Raw genomic sequence first — 25,488 nt, 5'->3', positions numbered from 1 at the left:
TCTTAGAAAGGTATAATCTTCTAAGACTGAACCAGGAAGAAACAGAAAATATGAACAGAATGATTCCAAGTACTGAAATTGAATCTATATTTTAAAACTCCCAATAAACAAAACACCAGGACCAGATGACTTCACAGGCAAATTCTACCAAACATCTAGAGAAGAGTTAACACCTATCCTTCTGAAACTGTTCCAAAAAATTGTAGGGGAAGGAACACTTCCAAACTCATTCTATGGAGCCACCATCACCCTGACACCAAAACCAGACAAAGATACCACAGGAAAAAAAAATTACAGGCCAATATCATTGATGAACACAGATGCAAAAATCCCCACAAAATACTAGCAAACCAAATGCAGTAATCCATTAAAAGGATCATACACCATGATCAACTGGGATTTATACCAGAGATGCAAGGAAATTTCAATATCCACAAATCAATCAGTGTGATACACCACACTAACAAACTGAAGAATAAAACCATATGATCATGTCAAAAGATGCAGGAAAAGCTTTTGATAAAATTAAACATCAATTTATGATAAAAACGCTCCAAAAAGTGGTCATAGAGGGAATGTATCTAAACATAATGAAGGTCATATATAACAAACCCACAGCTAACACCACACTCAATGTTGAAAAATTGAAAACATTTCCTCTGAGATCAGGAACAAGACAAGTATTTCCACTATCATCACTTTTATTCAACATAGTTCCAGAAGTCTTAGCCATGGCAATTAGAGAAGAAAAAGAAATAAAAGGAATCCAAATTGGAAAAGATGAAGTAAAACTGTCACTGTTTTCAGATGACATTACACATAGAAAATCCTAAAGAGGCTACCAGAAAACTACTAGAGTTCATCAATGAATTTCATAAAGTTTCAGGATACAAAATTAATACACAGAAATCTGATGCATTTCTATACACTCACAATGAAAGATCAGAAAGAGAAATTAAGGAAACAATCCCATTTACCATTGCATCAAAAAGAATAAAATACCTAGGAATAAACCTACCTAAGGAGGCACAAGAACTACACTACAAAAACTATAAGATGCTGATGAAAGAAATCGAAGATTACTCAAACAGATGGAAAGATATACCATGTTCTTATATTGGAAGAATCAATATTGTTAAAATGACTATACTATCCAATGCGATCTACAGATTCAAAGCAATCCCTATCAAATTACCAATGGCATTTTTCACAGAACTAGCATAAAATACTTTTTTAAATTCGTATGGAAACACAGAAGACCCCAAATAACAAAGCATTCTTGAGAAAGAAAAAGGGAGCTGGAGGAATCGGGTTCCCTGACTTCAGACTATACTACAAAGCTACCGTAATCAATACAGTATGGTATTGGCACAAAAAAACAGAAATATAGATCAATGTCACAGGATAGAAATCCCAGAAATAAACCCATGTGCCAAGGTCAATTAATCTATGACAAAGGAGGCAAGAATGCACAATGGAGAAAAGACAGTCTCTTCAATAAGTGGTGCTGGGAAAACTGTACAGTTACATGTAAGAGAATGAAATTAGAGCATTCTCTAACACCATACACAAAAATAAACTCATAATGGATTAAAGACCTAAATGTAAGACTGTATGCTGTAAAACTCTTAGAGGAAAATATAGGCAGAATACTCTTTGACATAAATCATGGCAATATCTTTTTGGATCTGTCTCCTAGAGTAATGGAAATAAAAACAAAAATAAGCAAATGGGACTAATTAAACTTAAAAGGTTTTGCACAGCATAGGAAACCATAAACAAAACCAAAAGACAACCTACAGAATGGGAGAAAATATTTGAAAATCATTCAGCCGACAAGAGTTTAACCTCCAAAATATACAAACAGTTCATGTAGCTCTATATCAAAAAAACAAACAACCCAATCAAAAAATGGGCAGAAGATCTAAATAGACATTTCTCCAAGGAAGACACACAGATGGCCAAAAGGCACATGAAAATATGCTCAACATCACTAATTATTAGAGAAATGACTACAGTGAGGTATCACCTCACACCCGTCAGAATGGCCATCATCAAAAAGTCTACAAACAATAAATGCTGGAGAGGGTGTGGAGAAAAGGGAACTCTCCTACACTGGCGATGGTAATGTGAATTGGTGCAACCATTATGGAGAAGAGTATGGAGGTTCCTTAAAAAAAAAAAATAACTACCATGTGATACAGCAATCCCACACCTGGCATACATCCAGAGAAAACCATAATTCGAAAAGATACATGCAGTCCAATGTTCATTGCAGCACTATTTACAATAGCCAAGGCATGGAAGCAACCTAAATGTCCATCAACAGATGAATGGATAAAGAAGATGTGGTATATTTATATAATGGAATATTACTCAGCCATATAAAAGAATGAAGTAATGCCATTTGCAACAATACAGATGGACCTAGAGATTATCATACTAAGTGAAATAAGCCAGACAGAGAAAGACTAATATCATATGATATCGCTTATATGTGGAACCTTAAAAAAAATAAAGATACAGATGAACTTATATACAAAACCGAAACAGATCTACAGACATAGAAAACAAACTTATAGTTACCTAAGGAGAAAGTTGGGGGGAGGGATAAATTAGGAGTTTGGGATTAACTACTATATATAAAATAGATAACCATCAAGGACCTACTGTATAGCACAGGGACCTAGAGTCAGCATTTTGCAATAATCTATAAGGGAAAAGAAGCTGGGAAAAAAAAGATATATATGTTGTATAACTGAATCACTTTGCTAAACACCTGAAACTAACCCAACATTGTATATCAAGTATATTTCAATAAAATAAGCAAGTTTAAAAAAATCTCTGTATAAAGAGTCACAGGCTCTTGTGTGTTTATATGAAAAAAAGGTTTCAAAATTAGTCCTATAACTTTGAAGAGCTGTACATTGAATCAGAAGTAGACCAACAATAATAATACAGTAGCAGCAGCTAACATTTATTGAGAGTTTTTGTATGTATCAGGCTCTGTACTGAGTACTTACGTGTAATACTCATTTAATTCTTACCACAACTCTGTGACATGGGCACTCCTATTATTACTTTTTTTCAGAAGAGAAAACTGAAACTCAGAGAGGGGAATTAACCTGCCCAGTTCACACTGTTCCAAAGTGGTATGGCCAGCATCCCAGCCCGGGCAGTCTGGTAGCAGTGCCACTACACTATTTAGCTTGCTTCCATGGGAAGGACAAACTTAGCTAGCTGAGCCTCAATTTAGCCAGACAGCCATGGTCTTTTACACTTTCATTCCAGACCTATCTTTCCAGCCCAGTTTCCAGCTCTTCCTCTCTCTATATACAAATACTCAGCCCCAGATGTCCAGAATCCTAGCTTTTGCTTAACCCACCATACTCTCTCAGACTGATGGGCTTTGTATTGGGCAGGAATCCTTTCCCTACTTTTCTGACTTGACATAATCCTCAAGGCCATCCTCCATGGAACTTTTCTCTGATGCCCTTCCCTACCCTGGAGGGAAGGAACCTCTTCATCTGCAATGCTCCAGATCACCTTTGCCAGACGTCTAGCTTTCAGCTCCTCTCAGAACTCCATCGCCAGAGTCCCCTTTCTCCCAGAATGTTACCACTGTACCCACTCCTCCCAATGCCTATCACCAGGCCTGGCATAGAGGAGGTGCCCATGGAACATTTGGTGAAGAAAGAAATGAGCAGTGTAGTCATGTGAATCTGTCTGTCTACCTGAGTTTATAGAGTTGCCTCCACACAGCCTGCACATCTGTTCTCATGGGCTTTTCACCACAGAAACAAGGTATTAAGCAGCAGAGTGATTATCTCCACTTTGTAGGTGAATAAACTTAAGACGAGAAAGTATTCTTGCTCCCCACCACCAGCCCCTGTAGTGACCAAACAAGTTGATCACGTATCACTCAGCATGTGTAATGGGGGCCTGGAGGGTACCCTCTTCAAGAAGGCAGTTTGAGGTACAAGTTTATGCCCATACTTGGTCTTGCCATACATTGTCCCTGGGGAGGAGTGGGCTATACAAACAAGGAGCTGTGCCACCCCCCCCCCAATATCCCTCCTACCTTAATGTGTACATACACAATCTCTACCTGAGACTTAGAAATATCAGGACCAAGAAGAAGGGCACCCAGCTGAGACCTCTTTAGCATGTCAAAGACTACTTTCATTTTCATCAATCCCTATTTATTTTGGGCCCAGCCCAACATCAAATATCTATCAGTCCCAAATCTGACTGGTGTGGCAGAATGTTTGGTAGCTGGACAGAGGATATGGAGGACTAGCTCCTGTGACAGGAGCCGTGCAACAGTGCCCCCTCACCTCAGGGTTATTTCAAGCCCACCACTTGACTACTTTGTACGTCTCTTCTCCCTGTTACCACAGCTGAGACTGTCCTGGCCCTGTGTTTACCTGGGCTCCAGATTTGGAAACTGTCTTCTCCAAATTGTAATCTTTGGTCTACTCCAGTGAATCAAGGTTCTGGGTGAAAAGGGAACAGATGGCAGGCAACCAGAGGCACGAGGCAGTGAGAAAGCCTATGAAGGAGGTGCTGGGAAAAAAAAAGACACCTCCAAATCAGGTCCAATAAATGAGAATCAGGACTTTGCAAAGCAGGAAAGCACAGCACCAGGGAAACATTATAGTCCAGCCATTCTGATGGGGAAACTGAGGCTAGGGAGAAGAAGGCACTTGCCCAACAAAGTTGCACAATGAGTTAGCCACAGCCCCCTCCTCCCTGACATTTATTTGGACCTAGGACTAGGAGAGGAGGTCTGATGTTCAAATACTGATTTTTGTTGGCCATGTATAGAATGTCATGGAAAGTCACATAATATTATAAAAAGAATTGAGTTGAACTGTCCGAGTTGGAAGACATCAATGAGCTTGAACAGTCTTACTCCCTCCTTGTGGAGATGGGGTAATGGACTGGCCCAGAGAAGAAAACGGACTGGCCAAGGTCATACAGCAACTCTGAGGCAGAGTAGGAGCCAGATCCCAGCTCTAGCAGCCATGTCACTTCCTGTGCCCCACACATGCAGGGGCAGCAGTCCTCCTCTTACTAGTTTAGCAGCTGGATCTTTTCAAGGCAGACAGGACCCAATAGAGCAGCAGAGAACACTCCTCCTGCAATGCAAAAATGGCAAGCATTGTTCTCTAACCCCTCCCCTCTCCTCAACTTTACCACCTCCACCCCCAACCCCCTGCTTTTTAGACTTTCACAGCGTTTTAGGGCTGGGCCTTCTGGATATTCTTGAGCTAGTGGTAGAACTGGATTCTTTGTTTCCTCTGCTCACCTGACCCTGGCAGCCACCAATGCCACTTAATGCCCTCAGGCTAGTTAGAGACCACCGAAGTTCAAGGCTGGCCCCCTGCCACATCTGACACATCAGCGGCAAAGCTAGTACAGGCCTCCTCACTCCACCTTCAACTTTGACCTCCAGTCTGGGCCCAGACAAGATTTTTCTCTAAATATCCATATTTTTCAGGGACAGGAAACTGCACAAAGCCTAGCTCACCATTAAAAGGTTGAGGAGGCCACTAGAGACTTTGGGGATCCCCTCAAGTTCCGTAAAAGTTGGGAAATTTGGGTGAGGGTCAATCACGAAAACAGGTCTTTACAGAGAAAAGTGAAAGCAGCCCTGGACTGGGAGCCTGGGTTCTGAACTCCAAATCTGCCCCAGTCGCTGGCAGGGTAGGTGACCTTGGGGAAGCACTTTCTCTTCTCTGGGCAGCAGCAGGCCCTTCAGTAACTGGTGGAAGCTGGACTCTATGGTCTCTTAAGGCTCCAGCGTGCCAAAGAGGCGGAGGAAGCTGGGACGCGGGCGCTGCAATTCGCTTTCCTGGCAGGTGAGTCCCTCGGCGCGGCCCAGGGGCCCGTGTCCCGGGGCCCTGTTTCTATGCCTAAGGATGGGCCCGGCAAGGTGCCAAGGGGCTTTGTAGTCCCCAACCTCTCCGCCCCCGCCTCTCCCCGCCGGCCTCTTGCTCTGGAATAAACTGCCGGGTGGCGGCCAGGGCGCCGCAGCGCGATTGCACCGCGGCCACGGAAATGGGAACGCATGCAAAATCGAAACCGAGCTCCAAGGCTCCAGCGAGCCCCATCCGGGCGGGACCGGCCCCTAGAGCTTGCGGTGTCGCCAAGCAGCGACCAGCCCGGCGTGGAGGGGGGAGTGGGGAGTCCCAGCGAGGGGCTCTGCAGCCTCTACGTCCCCTGCCAACACCACGCCCGCGCTTATTTGCATTTAAAGAGAAACGCACCAAGGAAAACAGTGGGCGAGTCGGGAAACGCCTTCTCACCGTGGCGATTGGGCCATACGCCTGCCAATCAGGGCGCCGATGCCCCACCCTGTGGCTGTGGAGTCCGGGGGGAAGGGTATGGGGGAGCTGCCCAGAGCTTGGGGTAGGGGAGCCGGTGCAGGAGGTGACTGGAGCCGCGGCGGCGGCAGGGGTGGCTGTGGCGACACTCTTAGCCGTGGCAGCCAAGGTTCCAGCCCCGGCCAGGGAGGCGCAAAAGACAATAAGCGGGCTGGAAACCGGACCGGGCCGGGTAAGCATTGCGCGCGGCCAGGAGCCTCCGCCTGCCCGCCGTCCAATGCAGTCTCGCGTGCTCCGCTCTGGCCGCCTGGAGAGGAGCTCTAAGGGCTGGGCTGGTCGGCATCCGGACCGCTCTGCGCTCCCCTTTGAAACCCGCTTTGAGGACTGTCCGGTGAGGGCCAGAGCAGTGTCCCCTGGGCGCAAGCGACCGCGGCTAGAGGCGGAGAAGAGGTGGGCAGGCCGGCGGGCTATCCTGGGCCATGCCTTGGGGCTCTCGGGGGAGGCGGGGATGGGGCCCGCACGTGCTGCCCTGCGGTCTCGGGAGGGGAGCAGCCAACCAGCACTCCCAGCGGTGCATTTGTAGGCCAGGAGCTTTACAGCTTTGTTGTAGCACATTAGCTGGAACAGCTGTGTTACGCGGGTATTGCTCACCCCAGCGGCTCGTCTGCCGCCCCTCCCCTCCCCTCCCCTCCCCTCCCCTCCCCTCCCCTCCCCTCCCCTCCCCTCCCCTCCCCTGCGCATCTCCTGCCTCTCCCTGTCCTCTAGGGACGAAGCCAGCGCGCTAGGCTGGGCCCGACGGGTACTTACTTTGGCGTGGATTGGGGTATCTACATTGTCTGCCTCCTCCCTGGGGGAACTCAGTTGGGCCTGTGGTCTGCTCACTTCCCTTTGGAACGTCGGCCTTGAGGCCCCAACAGCCGCGCCCCCTGCTCCTGGGCCTCCAGGCGCATCTGGCGCCCCCCCCGCCCCCCCCCCCCCCCCCCCCCCGCCTCCGCGGGCAGGCGGGCTGGCAACCCGGCTCTCGCTGTACCTTGCGTTAGGGCAGCAGCTCAAGCTAGTCCTTGGGTTAGAGCTGCAAGGCCGCTTTGTGTCCCCTACCTACCCCGCCCCCCGCCCCTCGCCTCCTCTCCCCTTGGAGGGCACTGGCCGCGTTTTTCTCTCCAGTCAACGGTTTAAAAATAGCGATAAGCATGGTGGGGTGTGTGTGTGTATGTGGGGGGGAGGGTGTTCTGTGCCAGAGGCCGAGGGAGCAATTATTGTAGTAGGGAACGAACCGTTTGGGTGTGTGTGAGAGAGCTAGAGAGGCAGCCAAACCCTCCAACTTCGCAGTTACTTAAAATACCCAGGCTGCCAGGCTGCTGTCATTGTCTGCTGCAGACACCTTTGACACTGGTGACCGCTGGACTTTGCCTAGGCTTTCCGGTGGTGAGGGTTTGTGCCCTCCAGGCGCGCCACAGCCCAGGCGGCAGCTGGACTGGCTCCGCAGAGCCGGCCTCGGTTTGGCCAGAACGGGCCGCGGGGTCAAGGTGAGCCATTGCCCCTCACACACTAACATCTCCCTCTGCAGCTTTGCCTGCCTGCTGCATTCATCTGGGCTGGGTGGAGGGTGCTGCGCTGTTGGACTCTGCACCCCACTCCTTGGGGATTCCAGCAGACCCCCCTCCCGGAGTGCAGCTCCGCTCATTCGGCCCCATCCACCGCTGTGTGCCTCTGGCAATACACTCTAGGCCTTTCTGAGGAACAAGAGGGAGGGAGCTACCTAGGGGCTTGAAAGGCTCTTCTTGGACATTTGACCCACCTCTGAGGGTGGAGAACTCTGTGGGCTGCAGGGCCCAGGCAAAGCATAGGCACCTTTGAGAGGAGACAGTGAGATCCAATAAATCACTCACTTAAGGGAAGGCTAGCTGGGGACCTTTGTGACACTAGCCAGGACTGCAGATACTACATTACAGTCACCTCCTCTCACTTTGACCAAGCACCAGTACAGTCCCCCTACTTGCAGCTGCGCATCCCCGGCCCAGAGCTGGACATGTCCTCTGCACTGCCTCAAACCAACAGCCATCTAACATACCTGCCCTATATAACTCCCTCCCCACACCCAAACCCACTCACCCTGCACTGTCCAAATTCTCTTCCCTCTCAGCTCTGGGCCTATCTCCTTAGTGCCTTTCCTGCCTGTCTCTTGCAGTCCATGATGACCTCTTCTTTCTCAGAACTCAGAACTCCTCCAGGCTGCCTGCATCCCTTGGGCATTTTGGGGCTTAAATTATAATAGGAGACAAATAATAATTGAGTTTCCCTGCCTCTACTTTGTCTCCCTGATATCATGGATGTTTGGGTTCTTTTGGAACCTCTCAGGGGGGTAAAGGAAACCTGGATCTCAGCCACAATCCCCTCAAAGCCTAGCAATGCATAGCAGTTAATGAATGCTCCGGAAGGACTTGCCGTCTGTAAAGCTTTGGAGACCTTTACCTCTCCACTGGCACTTGTCCTGGTTCATATGAAAATGATTAGAAAAATGATACTGAAGGCTCAGATATTTATTGAGTATACTTAATGAAGATTGAGAAGGGAGTGGGTTACATCTAAAATTAAAAGTAAATAAATCATGATGTCTCCCTTCAATAAGCTCAGGACCTGGACTGCCCAGTCCCCAGACTACACTACCTTTGGTTGCTGATTCATGAGTCTAGAGGCAAACTACTATGGAGAGAGATGAGAGATCTGTATATACAGGGGAATTGTCCTGGGAAGCCTCCAGAAATTAGAGGGGTTTGGTTAGGCAAAGGATAGTGGTATAAGCAAAATTACGAGTAGGAGCGGGTGGCTTGCAAGCAGGCTGAGCGCAGTGACAGTCTTTTCTGGTTGATACTGTAAGGTAGAAAGGAGGTTGGGGCCCAGTGGTGGTGGTGTTCCCAAATGCCAGGTTGTGGAATGAGGATCTGATCTTGGGGGAATGGAGGAAGGGGCCATCAAAGAATGGGGAATTGGGAGGTTTTGATATTTTTGGTGTGCAGACATGCCACAATAAAATGGGATTTTAGAAAGGGTTTTAGAATGGGGTCTTAGAAAGGGATAGGAAGAGCACCATAAATTGGGCAGGTAAGAGGCCACCTTTGGATCTGAAAGAACTGGGGGGCAGGCTATCTCTAGAGGGAAACTGTATCTTGTCAGCCTCTCTTTGGCCTTGCAGGGGGTTGGGGGAAAGGAGGGAGCCTGGAGCCTACATACCAACATGGTGGAGGCTAAGTGTCCCTCAGGCCTCTGCTGATCCTTTTTCTCCCAGCTGGACAGGCCTTCACGGAGCACCAGTTTGGACACCTATGTTTACAGATGGGAATCCTGAGGCATTGGAAAGCAGCAGGGACTTGCTTAACGTCACACAGCATTTAGGGAGAGGCTGCTGCCTCCTGTGCAGTGACTCCACTGTATCCCACTGTCTCCAGCAGCCTCCATTCAACACAAATCAGCACAAATTGCATTAACTAACCCCTCATCTTACCTCACCCATTCATCAAGAGTGAAGGGATGCTAAGTTAGCTTGCTAGGAACTCCTCCCCTGGCATGTCTCTTGCGTTTTAGTCTTGGTCTACAGCCTGTCAGGGGCTGAAAGTTTCAGGAAGGGAGGTAATTGAAAGAAGTTGGCAGTCCAGTGATTCTCTCCTAGTATAGTGGAGGTTTTAAAAATTCCTCAAGAACTGTTACATTTACAATCTCTGAACCAGGGGATAAAGGGAATGAGAGAAATAGCAACAAGTCTGGCTTGCTTGTAGAATCAAAGAGGGAGAAGGGCTTCCAGCCCCCTCATTTACAGATGGGCTATAAGAGGGCATGCCCAGTGTTATTTCATCAGTGTCCCTGCCTCAAATCCTGACCTGGCAGATAGACTAGGTGATAAAAGTAAAGCCCTCGGAGGAGGCGTTTCATAGCCTTCCTGTGTCATTCATTCCTGAGTTACCCATCTCATTGCCAGGAAGTTCTTTCTCAGATCTAACCTGAGCCTCTCATGCTATGCTTAAACCAACTGTGTGTGTGTGTGTGTGTGTGTGTGTGTGTGTGTGTGTGTGTGTGTGTGTGTGTTGGGGGGTGGGGTTGAGAGCAGCTGGCCACCATTGCTCTTCTGCTTAACAATTCATTGGAGATTTCATGGGCATTAAACCATCTCTTCCACCTCCAACTTCTGTTCTCTGAATTAAATAATCACAGTCTTTTCACCTCTCCTTGGTCTATTTTTCAAACCTGTGCGTGTGTAAGTATATCGCGAGCAAGGCAGGCAGGGAAACCAGAACCACTGCAGAGGTGCAGGTGCCAGCCCAGTGAGGGTGCATTGCTCCCCAGCACCTCCCCTTTTGGGATTAGGAGATAATATGAACAATGGAGGAAATGGCCCAAGGGAGCTTGGTGGAGTCAGAGGCAGCCATGGTGGTGCTGCAGGGGGTGGGGGTGGGGGAGCTTTGCAACCTTTTGATCTACATTTCTTGCTGCAGAGCGTTCATTGCTCTCATCTCCTACAGGGTTTTTTTTCCCCTTGCTGGGTTTCGAAGCAGATACTAACCCCTCTTCTCTAGCCAGTACTCCTCAGCCCTCCCTTTCGGGGGGCTGCAGCTCCTTCCGGAGAGAGAGGGCTAGGCCCAGACAGTTGTGGTCCCCCTCCTCTCTGTATATGTATGAAATATTCATAGGCTAGGCCTCCTGCATTCAGAAAGAGTAAAATGCTGGGTGGGCTTGTAGGGGGTAGAAGTGAGAGGCATGAGGAGTGAGGCTGGGCCACAGTACACCTCTGTTCTGCAGTGGACCCAACCAGCTAGGCGTCCAGGCCTCCCAGTGAAGCCTAAGATACCCAACATCCCATTCCCTCAACATGCCTCCTGACCCAGCAGCCACTAGAAAACTGGACACAGGACCGCCCTTTCCCCAGCTTCTCATGCATCCTGGGGGAAGCAGATCCCCGGTCCAATCTCCCATTTCTACATGGGAAAACAGAGGCCCAGAACAGGGAAGGGATTTATTTGCCCAAGGTTACATGAGAGCACAAAGCTCCTGCCCCCCAATTCTAGGCTTCTTTCTCTAAGCACACTGATCCTGATTCCCCGCCCCCTCCGCCAAACCTCAGTTTCCTTACCTGGTCTCTCACATAGGGTATGGTGCATACAGAGGGGTGGATACATAGGAAAGTCAGGAGTCTCTATTGTTCACTCCACCCAGCTGCTCCTCTGCAGGCTTTCCTCGGCTTCCTTGTCACATCTGTTTCCCTGGGGTTAACTCCTCTCTTGTTCTTCATCTGAACAGGGATGGAAGGAGGTAGTGCCTGTCTTTGATCTCACCCTTGCTGGGTTAGTACTGACATAGTGGAAGCCTTATGATGCAGGCATGACACCTTCCTTGGATACATTCCTCTCTAAGGGGGTTGGGAGCCTGAGAGGGTAGTGGCAAGTAGGTGGCTCCCAGAGCCCCCACCGTTCCAGGCAAGTTGGGTAGGCAGCCTCAGCAGCCTGAGGAGAAAGACAGAGCATCAAGAACATTCACCAGGAAGGCCTGTTTCTAGGGAGAGGCAGTGTCTGGGTGACCACACCTCCCAGACTGGAGAAGCCCCTGTATATTTGAGGCTGAAGCTAAGGGACAGAGAAATGAGCCTAGGAAACCTGCAAAGGGCATGCAGAGAGCAAGTCTTGAAAGTCAGGCAAAGGGGTTTGGCCTTGATCCTGTAGGCAATGCGGAATATTTGGTAAGTAGAGGAGTGATGTGCTGAAATCAGGATTGTAAGAAAATGAATCTGGCAAGGGTGTGCAGGATGGATGAGATGGAAGTGGGGAGACACGGGGTGGGATTTCAGTGTCATGGCAGGGAGGAACCAGAGGAAACTCTGCAAAGACGCTTTTGTCATCCTCATAGGACCGGGAGGAGTGGGGGGGAATCTGACGAGCTGGAGTGGAGAAGGTAGCTGCAAGAGGCCCCATCACAAGGGCACGTTATTGAACATCTGCTTGGTACATGGCAAATAATCTGTCTTTTACATTTATCATCTCTAATCCTTACTGCAATTCTAGATGGTAGGTAGCATTTTCTTCATTTTATAGATAAGGCGTTTGAGTTTCAGAAAGGTTAGGCCACTTTCTCATATCCCACAGCCTGAAAGAGATGAAGCTGGCATTTTAGTTCTGGGCTGACAAACTCCAGCTAAATTAGAATTCAGTTGAACCAACGTTGTTTGAGCTCCTGCTCTGTGCTAGATATGGTGACTACTGTATAAGATGAAGGAGGGTGCATTGAGAGAAATGAAAAGGCAGACTGAGGCCTGCCAGAATGAATTGCCCAAGGCTGAGTATGTTAATTCATTTAACAGACTAGTGGTGGGGGAATAGGAGCAGGGGCTAGAGGGCCCAGTTTGGGGTCTGTGCTGCATCTAGAGTTGGTGGGATGCCCCCTTGAGAAGAGGTGCCCCTCAGGAAGCCTGCACATTAGGAGAGGAGTGGTTTCAGGGATAGCTTGGGTGGGGCTCTGCCAGCAGCTTTTACAGCTCCACCAAAGAATACCAAGCTAGACAGCCCTTCCTTCAGGTCCTGAAAAAAATGGTTTTGAGAGTAGACTTTGGCTGTGGGCTTTAGAAATGGTTGATTCAAATTCCAAATCTCAAAGATCATTTTCCTTAAATAATAGCTCAAATTCTTTGTCCCCGTTTTATCTTTACCTTTATCTTTGTCCCCACTGGCAGGTTTCTGTTTGGACCTTTTTTTTTTTGGCCCCTCAAACTTATCTCCCAAGGAAAAGAGGAGTAGAGGAACATATTCCACGGTTTGGGAGTAGTGATGATGGGGTTGCTGATGAGGAGAACAGCCACAGGCTGGGTTGGCAGCTCTTGGATTCTGAAGTCAGCAGGCTTTCTGGAATGTGCTAGGTGGAGCCAAAATAGTGGCAGCCAGTGAGGACTGGAAATGCTTCAGAGAAGGCTCAGCTGGGTTGGGACAGGAATGTGATGGGAGGGGGAGATGATGGCTCTTGCAGGTGTGAGGGGAACCTGCACAGTCCTTACTCTCAGTCTTCTTCCTTTGATTAGGGGCCAGAATGGTACAGCAGAATGGCATAGAATTGGGACTCAAAGAGGCCTGGAAACTGGTGTGGCTCTGTCATCATCCCACTGTGTGACCTTAGGCAAGTCTTTTCCCAAGCCTAGGCAGTTTCCTTTTCTGTGACAAGGAGTTACCATCCCCTACCAGGCCTGATTAATGGATTTCTGGGAAGGAGAAATGGGGAGTGAGGAAGTAGGGAACACTTTGTAAGCTGGTAAGTACCGTGAGTGGATAAAGGACATCCGTTGATTTGCATTTCCTTTGATGCTGGTACTTTAGCTGAGTTTGAATTGTTGACCTTTCTGGCTTGGGCTAGAGAACCTGGCTACCTGAAATTCCCAGATAATCCAGAGCTGTTAGCCAGTAGCTGATTTGAGGCAACATTTTGAGTTCCTGAATGTCAAAGGTTGGCTAAAAGAACAAGTAAAGCCTCCTGTGAGATAACTGCACAGTCACTCTCATTTACCATTTGGGTAAACTGAGGCCCAAGGAGGTTTGGTGACATACCCTTAGAGCACTGGGGAGCACTTTAGTCAACCCTGACTGAGGTAGTTTTGCTGCTAGAAACTGTCCAACTATAGTTTGAATAAAATACATATAAAATTAGTCACCATGTTTTTGAGCCTCTGTTATATAATGCATTTTATTTGGTACTTTATATACATCGGTTTTGTTCCTTAAAATAGCTTTAAGAGGTAGGCACTTTTAATAGCATCATTTACCAGTTGGGGAAACTGAAAGAACTTGCTGGATTTCCCCCAGGTAGGCAGAGCTGATTACAGTGCAGAACTGGCTGACTCTCAGGGAGTGGGGGGCTGGGCTTCCTGTCCTTACTACTCCTTCCTTAGACCACCCTCCTCCACATACATGAGGGCAGGATGGGCCCAGAGTGGGCTTGCTCCCAGGAAAACTTCTTGGAGGAGGTCTGGGAAACTATGACTGGTTGAGGCCATGCCTCTGGAGCTACTGCGTAAATCCACACACTTCTTCCCTGAACTCAGCCTTCTCTAAGTTGGCTGAGCTGGCCCCAGGAAATAGGGCTGGGAGCAGAATGTTTAAGACTTGGTGGAGCTGTTACCTCCTTATGGAGAAGGATTCCTGGGGCAGGTTTGTGACTGGTCTCCTGCCTGTATTTTGAGAGGAGGGGAGAAGGAAGAAGCTCTGCCCTAGCTCTGCCCTAGCCTTTCACTGGTCCGAGAATGGCCTGAGGCTGGCCTTGGGAGCAGGGATGCCCACAGCCCAATTCTGGCCATGCTAGCAACAGCTGTAGCAAGTGGCCCCTGCCAGGGACCACAGAGTAGCCTTAGAGGGTTTCCTCACCCACCAGTCCACCTGAAACTTAGACAGCCATACAGGTTGAGGAACCTAAGGGTGGAGGGGCTCTGCATTTAGCAGGACCACTTTCTTGGCAGGAACCATGAAGCGAGCCAGCCTCAGCCTGGGGGAGCTGCAGGATCTGTCCCTTTGCTGTCCCCTTCGCCTTCTGCCCCACCTCACTCTCCTGACCAGTGTACTCTGTGGCCCCGAGTAACGGCAGCATAGCCCACTGGGGAAGGACAGCATTGGGACCTGGTGAGGTAGTAAGGTGTATGGAGAAGGGGCCTGGGCCAGAAGTGGCTAGGTGGGGCTGGGCTAGGGGGCTACTAGCTATGGGTGATTCCTGCCACCTCCTGTCCTACTGTCTTGCAGGGGGATACAGGGAAGAGACACTATGAGTGGGGTACATGGCTCTGGGAGGGACAAGGCAGGGAGGTAGGAGACAGCATAGTTTCAAGGCTGGTCCTTGCCAGCAAAGATAACCCTGGGCCTAGTTAGGAGGAAAGCCTGAAGCTGGAGGAAGAGAATTTCATTCCCAGGGATACAACCTTGCCTAGTTCACCCACTCCCACCACATACACAGAGGGCTTTTTAAACTGCCCTTAATGGAGGACTTTGTATAAATCCAGGAACATGTCTTTAAAATCCCCTCACACCTGGCTCTTCCTCAGCATGAGCCAAGGCAGCTAGTCCCTTGGACTTCCTGTAGTGAATGGCTTTCTCAAATGAGTGGCCTTTTACACATGGTCTACTACTTTCTAAGAAACTGGGATCTGACCTGAAATAATAGTAATGCCAACCTTTCTCATTTGCTTTGCACTTTACAGTTTACAAAGTGCTTTTGGTGTCTATTATCCCATCTAACCTCACATTACTGCAGTGGACTGGGGAGATAGAGGGGGTAGATAGAGGAGATATTTTGATCTCCATTTCACAAGCACCCAAGGCTCAGAGGAGTGCCTTGGCCTGGTCAGGGTCCCTTGGCATGGTATGCAACACAGCCCTGTGGCCCATGGCTCCTTCCACAACATACTGCAGATCCCTGTGACAGGGAAGGGGACAATGTAGAGAGCAGTGGGCTGGCCTCTACTCCAATGGAGCACAGAAGCAAGGGCAAGAGAAAGCCCAAAGGGACTACCCTCAAGCCAAGGCATCAAGGTTCTGGAAAGCAGCCCTCTTTGAGATTCAGTCTGCCTAATTCTTCTGTTCACAGGAATTCCAGCTCCAAAATCAGTAGGACAATTAAGCCTTTGATTCACAAGGATGGGTAAGCCCATAAGGATTTTCACTTAGCCCTTGGTCTTCCTTGATGACTAGTCTTGCCCATCCTTTCCCCTAAATAATTGCTGTTTTTACTCACTCCTGTCTAACAAGGCCCAGATTGAATGCCTCCTTATCAAGGTAGCTTTTCTGAGCCCAGGAGCTATCTTTCTGCCTTTCAAGTTTATCCTGGGATATGATCACAAGGTCTGAAGAATGATACTTCAACACTCTGCTTAAGCAATAATGGGGACTCTTCTCCAAGGCCTGCATCATATTGTGCCTTCAGACTATTATATATAGGTTTTTCTACCTGTTAGCCTAGGGGATCCCCAAAAGCAAGGACTGGGGTTTCCCCTTCTGGCAGCACTGAGCTTAATAACTATCATTTAACCAAATGTTCTGGAGAGGTTCATTTCATGAATTCCACAGAGGGGAGTAGAATTTCACAAATAACTCCATTTATTGCCACCCCATCTCCTCAATGCCCAGCACCATAATGACAACACTGTCAGTAATTTCTGGGCTGAGGTAAAAACGTCTGTGCTCTGGAAAATGAGCGATTCAGATAGATGATAGGGCCCTTATTCCCATACGACTCTGGTGCAGAGGACTCTGAGTGTATGTGTGTATGATTGTGTATTTGAGGGGTAGCACTGTCTATTGTGGGCCTATCAGTTACAGGGCTGAGCTGGAACAATGCCATGTTAAAGTATGTCACACAGAATCAAAAAAACAAAAACCTAACTTGAGCAAATGGCAATACAGATCTCTGCAGAGAGGGAATCAGATGAGGTTTTTTTTTTCTCTTATTTTCTGGATAACCAGCCATTATCTTGCTCCTAGTTTAATATTCAGTTCTGCAGAGCCCCTGATGGAAGCCTGGATCACATTGATGATTCAAGTGTCAGGCCAAACAAGGCACAAGGCACAAAGTTAATATTTGCTAGACAAGATCAGGGACTCCAGCAAGGTTCCTCTAATGAGGTCAGAGGTCAGAGGCCAGAGTGTAGCTGCCAGGCTCTCTCCACCTCCAGTGCTGATCCTTAGTTTCACTGCAGGTGAATGTGTGAGTGTTATTACCGTGGCAACCAATCACAGGGCTGATGTGCTGGCTAGCTGCTCTTAGGACAACAGTGTTGCTTGCCTCTCCTTCTCTCTCTCTGGCTCCCAGCAGCTGTTCTGCCTCCCTGCCCTACCCAAGCTCCTTATCTGCTGGCGGCTACCCTACAGAGAGGGGACAGTGGTGAGGGACTTTCCAGGGAAGTGTCATTGGGTTTTAGCAGGCTGGTCACTGATCCAGCTGTCAATCAGTTGTAGTCACTGGAATCAATACATCAGACAATGGGGTTGGGGAGGGGGATATGTTGGGGTAGGTGCTGGCTAGCTCTTCTTTTTATTCCATCTCTGTGACATTTGGATATTTAGAGGATTGGGAGCTTAGACCAGAAGGGTGTGTCTTGCACCAGGTTTGTTTATTTATTTATTTATTAATTAAAAAAAATTATTGGAGTATAGTTACTTTACTATATGTTAGCATATAGAAACTAATGTTTTGTTAGTTTCTGTTGTATAGCAAAGTGAATCAGCTATACGTATACATATATCCCCTCTTTTTTGGATTTCCTTCCCATTTAGGTCACCACAGAGCATTGAGTAGAGTGCCCTGTTGCACCAGGTTTATTTATTTAAATAGCTGTTGAGAGCCTAACTCCCAGACCAGGGACATGAATCATGTGGAGTTGTGCCTTCAAGGAGTTCCCTTTCTAGATAGGGAGCTAGATGGGGGCCAAAGTAACGAAAGGAGCAGAGAAGAAACAGTCTGCCTCATGGTTCTAAAGTGGAACTTGGAGGTTTCAGTTGCTGAGGGCCACATTAAAATCTGTTCCAAGCAGGACAATCACTAGAGAGTCTGACCTAGACCTACCCCTCACATAACCACTATGACAGGGAGATATTTCTAGGTGTCTTGGACAGAGGATACTGAATCCCAGCGAGTACCTTGCCCCAAGGCTACCATGCCATCTTAGCTGATCCTGGATTGCAGCTCTGGAATGTGGGTATGCAAGGCTTCTACTCTGAGCTTTTGCAGGTATGAGCATGGTCCTACAGGCAATTTAGGGAGCCTGGGGAAGAAGGTGAAACTTCAGGTCTACTTTTCTACCCAGCCCAAGGCAAAATGTCAGTGAGAGCCCTGGCTTATGTGAAATTGAGGCCTGGATGTTGCAGAACCCAGTGAATACTTAGTAGGCTATTTTGCCAGATGCTTTTCAAAAATTCTGTGTCATAAGAGTTGACTTCCCTTCTGCCTTTCCTGCCTCTCTACTCCACCCCCTTTGATAATCCCTCTCATGACCAATAGTACCATGGGCCTTTTTCATATCTGCAGTTCCCCCTGCCCAGTGCTCCCCTGAGCTTAAGGTGACCTGAAGTGAGTGGACCCAGCAAGTGGGGTAGGGGTGATGGCTGCCTGTTGCTCAGTGTAGGGTTTTGCTGCCTTGGGGCCCAGAGGAGGCTGGCCCAGCAAGTCAAGCATATGGAGTGCATTAAGGTTTTCCCTACATTTTCTCTTACTTTCTGGTTCCACTCAAGCCTGAAACCACAGACACCTGTGAAAACAAACCCAGCCTGGTTGCTTGCTCACCAGTACTGTCTCTCTGTCTTTGTCTCTCTCATCTTCAGCCCCAACTGTGATGCTTCCTGACTGATGATGTTATAACAGTGCCCAGAAGCCAGAAGGCTGCATTTTTCAGCTGAACATACCTGAGTTGTCCCCACCATCATGGAGACCCAAAAGGATGAAGCTGCTCAGGCCAAGGGAACAGCAGTCTCTGTGGATACCCAGGACCAATGGGCAGAGAAAGGAGCCAAGAGCAAGGCAGCTGAGATGACAGAAGGGCCAGCATCAGAGCAACCCTCATCTGGCCCAGGTAGGCTGAAGAAAACTGCCATGAAACTCTTTGGTGGCAAGAAGAGCATCTGTACCCTGCCTAGTTTCTTTGGAGGGGGACGAAGCAAAGGTTCTGGGAAAGGCAGCTCTAAGAAGGGTCTTAGCAAGAGCAAGACCCACGATGGCCTGAGTGAAGCAGTCCATGGCCCTGAAGACATTGTCAGTGAAGGAGATGGCCTCTCCTTACCTTTGCCTGAGTCATCCTGCCGACTTCCCGGCTCTCAGAGTGCCCATGGATCTTTGGAGGCAGACTCCAGACGCAAGACGTCTGTGGCTGGAGCCACAGAGAAAGCTAGGGCTGAGAAGGCTCCCTTTGTGCCCAAGCCAAAAAAAGGCCTGAAAGGTTTTTTCAGCAGTATCCGCCGTCACCGGAAGAGCAAGGTCTCCGGGGCTGAGCAAAGTGATCCAAGAGCCAAGGAGCCTGAGGGGGCCAGAGACAGGCCTCATGAGCATGTGAGCTCAGCCCTTCTGTCCCACACTGAGAACCTCCAAGCCCCAAGAAAGGAAAATGCCAAATCCCAAGATGTCCCTGGGCCAAAAGTTTCTTCAGTACCAGAGACTTCTCCAGCAGCCACTGAGCAGACAGCCTGCAAAGATCCAGAAAAAACCATGGAGGCCTGTGCCTCAGCACTCCTGCAGCCCAAACTTGCCCCTGAAGCCAGTGGCCCAGAGGAGCCCCATAGCCCAGAAACAGGGGAGAAGGTTGTGTCAGGAGAGGTAAATCCACCCAATGGCCCTGTGGGGGACCAGCTGAGCCTCCTCTTTGGGGATGTCACATCCCTGAAAAGTTTTGACTCACTGACAGGTTGTGGTGACATAATAGCAGAACAGGACATGGACAGTATGACAGACAGCATGGCCTCTGGAGGCCAGAGGGCCAACCGAGATGGGACCAAACGAAGTTCCTGCCTGGTGACCTACCAAGGAGGGGGCGAGGAGATGGCCTTGGCTGATGATGATGACGAGGAAGAAGAGGAAGAGGAGGTGGAATTAGAGGAGGAAGAAGAGGAAGTCAAGGAGGAAGAAGACGATGACTTAGAATATCTGTGGACAAGTTCCCAGGTGTACCCAAGGCCCATTCTAAATCCAGGCTACCATCCCACCACATCCTCAGGCCACCTTGGTTACATGCTCCTTGACCCAGTTAGGTCTTATCCTGGCCTAGCCCCTGGGGACCTTTTGACTCCTCAGAGCGATCAGCAAGAGTCTGCCCCCAATAGTGATGAGGGTTATTATGACTCCACCACACCTGGACTTGAGGATGATTCAGGTGAGGCCCTGGGGATTGTCCGCAGGGATTGCTTGCCCCGAGACAGCTATAGTGGCGATGCCCTCTATGAGTTCTATGAGCCAGATGATAGTCTTGAGAACTCCCCACCTGGGGATGACTGCCTTTATGACTTCCATGGTCACAGCTCTGAGATGTTTGACCCCTTCTTGAACTTTGAGCCCTTTTCTTCCTCTCGGCCACCTGGGGCAATGGAGACAGAGGAAGAACGGCTAGTGACCATCCAGAAACAGTTGCTGTATTGGGAGCTTCGGCGGGAGCAGCGAGAGGCCCGCGAGGCATGTGCCCGAGAGGCTCACACCAGGGAGGCCTACACCCAAGAAACTCACACCAGGGAGGTCCATGCTCGAGAGGCCCACACCCGGGAAGCTTATGTCAGAGAGGCCCGAGCTCGAGAGGCCTATGCCAGGGAGGCCTGTGGCCGAGAGGTCCGTGCTCGAGAGGCTCAAGTCCGAGAGGTCCAAGTCCGGCAGGAGAAGCCCATCATGGAGTATCAGATGAGGCCTTTAGGGCCATCAGTGATGGGCCTGGTGGAAGGGGCATCAGGGGCCTCTCAGACTTCCCACAGAGGAACCACCTCAGCTTTCCCTGCCACTGCAAGCAGTGAGCCAGACTGGAGGGACTTCCGTCCTTTGGAGAAGCGTTTCGAGGGAACCTGCTCCAAGAAAGATCAAAGTACTTGCCTGATGCAGCTCTTCCAGAGTGATGCTATGTTTGAGCCAGACATGCAAGAAGCAAATTTTGGAGGATCTCCCAGGAGGGCTTACCCTACTTATTCACCCCCTGAGGAGCCAGAGGAAGAGGAGGTTGAGAAGGAAGGGAATGTCACTGTGAGTTTCTCTCAGGCCCTTGTGGAGTTCACCAGCAATGGGAACCTCTTCTCCAGCATGTCTTGCAGCTCTGACTCTGACTCATCCTTCACTCAAAACCTCCCTGAGCTGCCCCCCATGGTGACCTTTGACATTGCTGATGTGGAACGGGATGGGGAAGGCAAGTGTGAAGAAAATCCTGAGTTCCACAATGATGAAGACCTTGCAGCCTCCTTGGAAGCTTTTGAACTGGGCTACTACCAGAAACGCGCCTTCAACAGCTACCACAGCCGATTCTACCAAGGCCTACCCTGGGGTGTGAGCAGTCTCCCTCGATACTTGGGACTGCCTGGCATGCACCCTCGTCCTCCACCTGCTGCCATGGCCCTCAATAGGAGGAGCCGCTCCCTCGACACTGCTGAGACCCTGGAGCTGGAGCTCTCCAATTCTCACCTGGGCCAGGGCTACATGGAGTCTGATGAGCTTCAGGCTCAGCAAGAAGATTCAGATGAAGAAGAGGAGGAAGAATGGGGCCGAGACAGTCCCCTATCCCTCTATACTGAACCTCCAGGGACCTACGACTGGCCTGCCTGGGCTCCCTGTCCTCTCGCAGTGGGGTCAGGCCCTGCAGGAATAAGTCCTAGCCAGTTGGGTGGGCCTTCCAGCCAGTCTCTATATGGACAGGCAGTCTGTTGCATATCTCCTGTCGCCATGTCAATGTTGCTGTCAGTATCAGGGCCAGAGCCAAGGGCACCTGGGGAAGCCAAGTCTCAGCTAGCTCGACCTTCGCACCTACCCCTGCCCATGGGCCCTTGTTATAACCTTCAGCGGAAGGCCTCCCAGAGTCCGAGGGCCAGGCCTCGAGATGTGCTGCTGCCTGTTGATGAACCCAGTTGCTCCTCCATTCCTGGAGGCTTCAGCCCCAGCCCTCTGCCCCAGGCCAAGCCTGTAGGCATTACCCATGGCATCCCTCAGCTGCCCAGGGTCCGGCCTGAGCCCCCAGAGCCTCAGCCCATTCACTATGGGGCTTCCAGCCTTGACCTGTCAAAGGAGAGGGCTGAGCAAGGTGCCTCTCTCCCCACCAGCTACTCCTCCACTGCCATGAATGGAAACCTAGCTGAGTAGTCATCACCAGTTCTGGAGTGGGGGGCGTGGGGCCTGAGCATGTGAATGGGGATCAGGGTTGGGCAGAGGGGTGGGGGGTGGGGGTTGCTGTTTAACTTGAAAATCCTTTTGGCCAAGGAAAGCTCCTATGAGTTTTCACCTTTTTTTTTCCCCACTTCCCTTGTCTGCCATCTGTGGCCACATTCAGCTCAAGTACATCTGCCCTGGGAGATTGCTGCTGCTGCTGCTGTGCTTCAATTTTCGCTTTGGGGTTTTTTTCTTGTGACCCGTGCAGGGTTTGGGATGCTGTAATTTTGTGCCTATTCCAGTTGCCAAGGTAGTGATTTTATATATATATATAGCATGCATCCTTGACACAGACTGAACCCTTAGCACCCTCCGCAACTTCTCCACCCAGTGAATGATGAACCACTGATGAGCAGCCGCATCTACACTGCCTCCCACTTGGGGACAGGGAGCTTGTTTGCTGTTAGCAATGTGAAATTACGGTACAGATCCCCCTACCCCTACTTCCTTTGGTCTTGGCATAGCTGCCACCATTACATCAGATGATATAATCTATTAGCCCCAGCTAGCTGTCCTCAGAGAGGATCAAGTAGCATGTGTCTCACTGCCTATTGCTGTAGACTTTGGCATCATAACCAGATGAGGGCCTTTTATCCTGGCCTGCTACAGCTTGGGTTGAAGACAAAAACGTTAATTCCCTTAATGGAGTGATCAAATTCATCTCGTTGCAAACAGAAGACAAAATAGCGTTCTATTGTAGACACTGCCATAAGTCTTGAGCTCTGGAATGAGGATTTTTTCCTTCTTTGTTTCTTCAAGCTTGTAACTGCCTGAATTGCAGATGCTTTTGAATTTTGGTTCTTTTTTCCTCCAAAGGAAATTTTTATTATCTCATTACAAGGAACACATTCTTTTAATTGATATACAGGAAGAGAAGCGGCCTAAATTAGGTTTGGCTGTAGGGGCTGGGGTTTTTGCAGGTTGCAAGAGGATAGAAAAAGGAGGTTCATTTGTCCAGCCATCAGGAGAGAGGATTTCATACATTGCAGAGCTCATGGCAACTCAGCTTCTTTTGGGAAAATTTCTTCCCCCTTAAAGACAAAAACTTCCTTAAGCCTTGCCTACCCCTTCACTGGATTCAGTAAAGAGGCTCCATGCTAGCATTCCCAAGAGACAGGACACCAAGGGCATTTAGGCTGCTGTTCCAGGCTCTCTAAAGACCTTTCATTTTCCAATTAGCCAAGTTCTTAGCATCAAAGGACCGTGCTTCTTGAGAGAAAAGACTGTGACCTGCCCTTACTCTGCCAAGCTGAAGGACTGATTTGTGTGGTAATTGCAGCCCTTTATGGAATGAATGGCACCCTCCCTTCTGCATTCACACAGTTTTCATGTTAAACTAGCTTGGAAATATTTGTGGGGAAGAGTTGCTGTCAGGAAAACATCGCAACAGGCTAATCTTGCTAGGCTCTACCTCATTAATCACCAACATGAGAGGGGTCCTTTTAAATTTCTTTATTGGAAATGGTTATGGAACATTTTTTACCTGGATATGTTGACCCAAATTATGATCCTTGCTCCCCTGACCCTGTCCCTATCCCCCACCCATCTCCATGCCAGTTAAGAGAAGTGGTAAACAGGGCTCTTGCTATTCCCAAGATATGGCAACTTAGCTTAGGAACAGATGCTGTTGGCCCCCCAAGTCAAGATGACTGTGGGCAAACCGCCACCTGGACAAGGGATGTGTCTGTGCTGGTCTTTGTCACCATTTCTCAGATTGGGGTTGGCCCAGTGCCCCTCACCACAAAGAGCAAACCTGGATGGTAGAAGCTGTACCCCTGGAAGCACCACATGAATTTGCATGGCACTGACACCAACACTCAAGGGACCCAGACCATCTCTCCAGGCTGACTTTGTCTGCATTGTGAAGAAATGCATTAGTCATGGAGCTGGAGAATCAAAGAGGGTGAGGAAGGCCCTCCTCACCCCTAGCACAGCATTCCAGGAGAGAAGTGCCCAAATTCTGGCCTCTTACCAAAGCTGACCTATGAGAGTGGGGCTGAAATTGGCCTGGCTGTTTGGCAGGCAGGAAACACTCACCAAATGCCTTTACAACAGGGGAAAACCCACCACTTGCCTCTTCTGCCTCTGCTTGTCCTTCATGGCAGCCTAAGCTGCTGTTTATATGTGGACTGTGCCAGCCACAGCAGGTAGTAGAGCCATCACCAACCTCCAGAGCCTGCTGAGTCTATCTGAGAAGAGAAAAAGTAGGTTGTCAGCCTTTGGCCAAGGGCTGAGAGCTGCCCTCTGTAACAAGAGGGCAGCAAGAGGTGCCACCTCTGCAGGGGGCAGTCATAGCCTTGACATACTTTGCTGGGCTTTGGAAGGTCGCATATCACAGTAAGTTTTAGGACTGAGCATCAGCTCATGGTTTGAACATTGTTGCCTGCAAGTCCTTTCACTGTCCCGGCCAGCCCAGAGACAGGATCCTCACCAGCAAAAGTAAGGCAGTCAGGGTGCATGGCTGCAGAAGCAGGCTCCTCTGAGTCTCACTCTAGATCCAAGCAGTTCATGGCTGAATCCCAGCTGCAGCCTAGAAGAGGAAGGAAGACTGGCTGGGGACTCATGATGACAGAACAGGGTGACACTGGGAGAGCCAGTCAAGCTCCAGGCCTCTCCCCAAGCATATGCCAGTGCTTGCTTAGCTAACACCAAATATGTCCCGGACTACTAAATGTGTAGATGTAAAGTCCACAAATGAACACCATTTCTGCACTGCAAGGTCATGGGATAATGTTTTTGGATATGACTTCAAGGGAAGATATGACTTGAGAGAAGGTGACTGCTCTTATCTTGCTACCCAGCAAGCAGGCTTATGTAGTGTCAGCTCTGATCCTGAGAATTCTCAAATGAGACTGGTCTTCAGGGGACCAGTGACTGGATAGAGAAGGCCACCTAGAAGGTCTCTCCCAGGGCTGTCAGTTTCTTAGTGCTTTAACACCTTCAAGGAAGTCCTGCCTTGGGGCTCAGTTAGGGCCTGCCCCAATCGTCTGGACTCAGCTTGGGCACCAGTCCATGAGCCTCCTGGGCCAAAGGCTTTGGTCAAAACTAGTCTTTCTCCCTCAGTACTGTACCAAGGAGGGAAGTAGCTTCCCACACCCAGGGTGCATTCCCCTCATCCTGCTGCCAGTGACTTTCCCACCCTTGCCAGTGCTACCACCCCACCTACCCTCGGCCCGTGGGCCCAATAGCTAGAGGGAGGCATAGGGGGGTTAGCAGGGAGACTTCAAGTTTACCCATGTGTATGTTGCATCCAAGTTGTTTTTAATATATATATATA

General features: G+C 49.3%; 1 protein-coding gene across 1 annotated transcript; it reads left to right on the top strand.

Moving 5' to 3' along the window:
* Positions 1–6,478: 6,478 nt before the first annotated feature.
* On the top strand, positions 6,479–22,145 carry AMER1 (APC membrane recruitment protein 1; the record flags this gene model as incomplete). Its single annotated transcript, XM_082864719.1, has 2 exons — positions 6,479–6,561; positions 18,656–22,145. Exon 2 carries the CDS (start codon positions 18,756–18,758, stop codon positions 22,143–22,145), a length of 3,390 nt encoding a protein of 1,129 aa, XP_082720845.1. The 5' UTR covers positions 6,479–6,561; positions 18,656–18,755.
* Between the last annotated feature and the right edge of the window lie 3,343 nt (positions 22,146–25,488).

The sequence above is a fragment of the Leucopleurus acutus genome (genome assembly GCF_964270905.1).
Source record: "Leucopleurus acutus genome assembly, chromosome: X".
Taxonomy (NCBI): domain Eukaryota; kingdom Metazoa; phylum Chordata; class Mammalia; order Artiodactyla; family Delphinidae; genus Leucopleurus; species Leucopleurus acutus.
The sequence above is the reverse complement of the archived record's forward strand: the minus strand, read 5'-3'. Positions and strand labels throughout refer to the sequence as shown.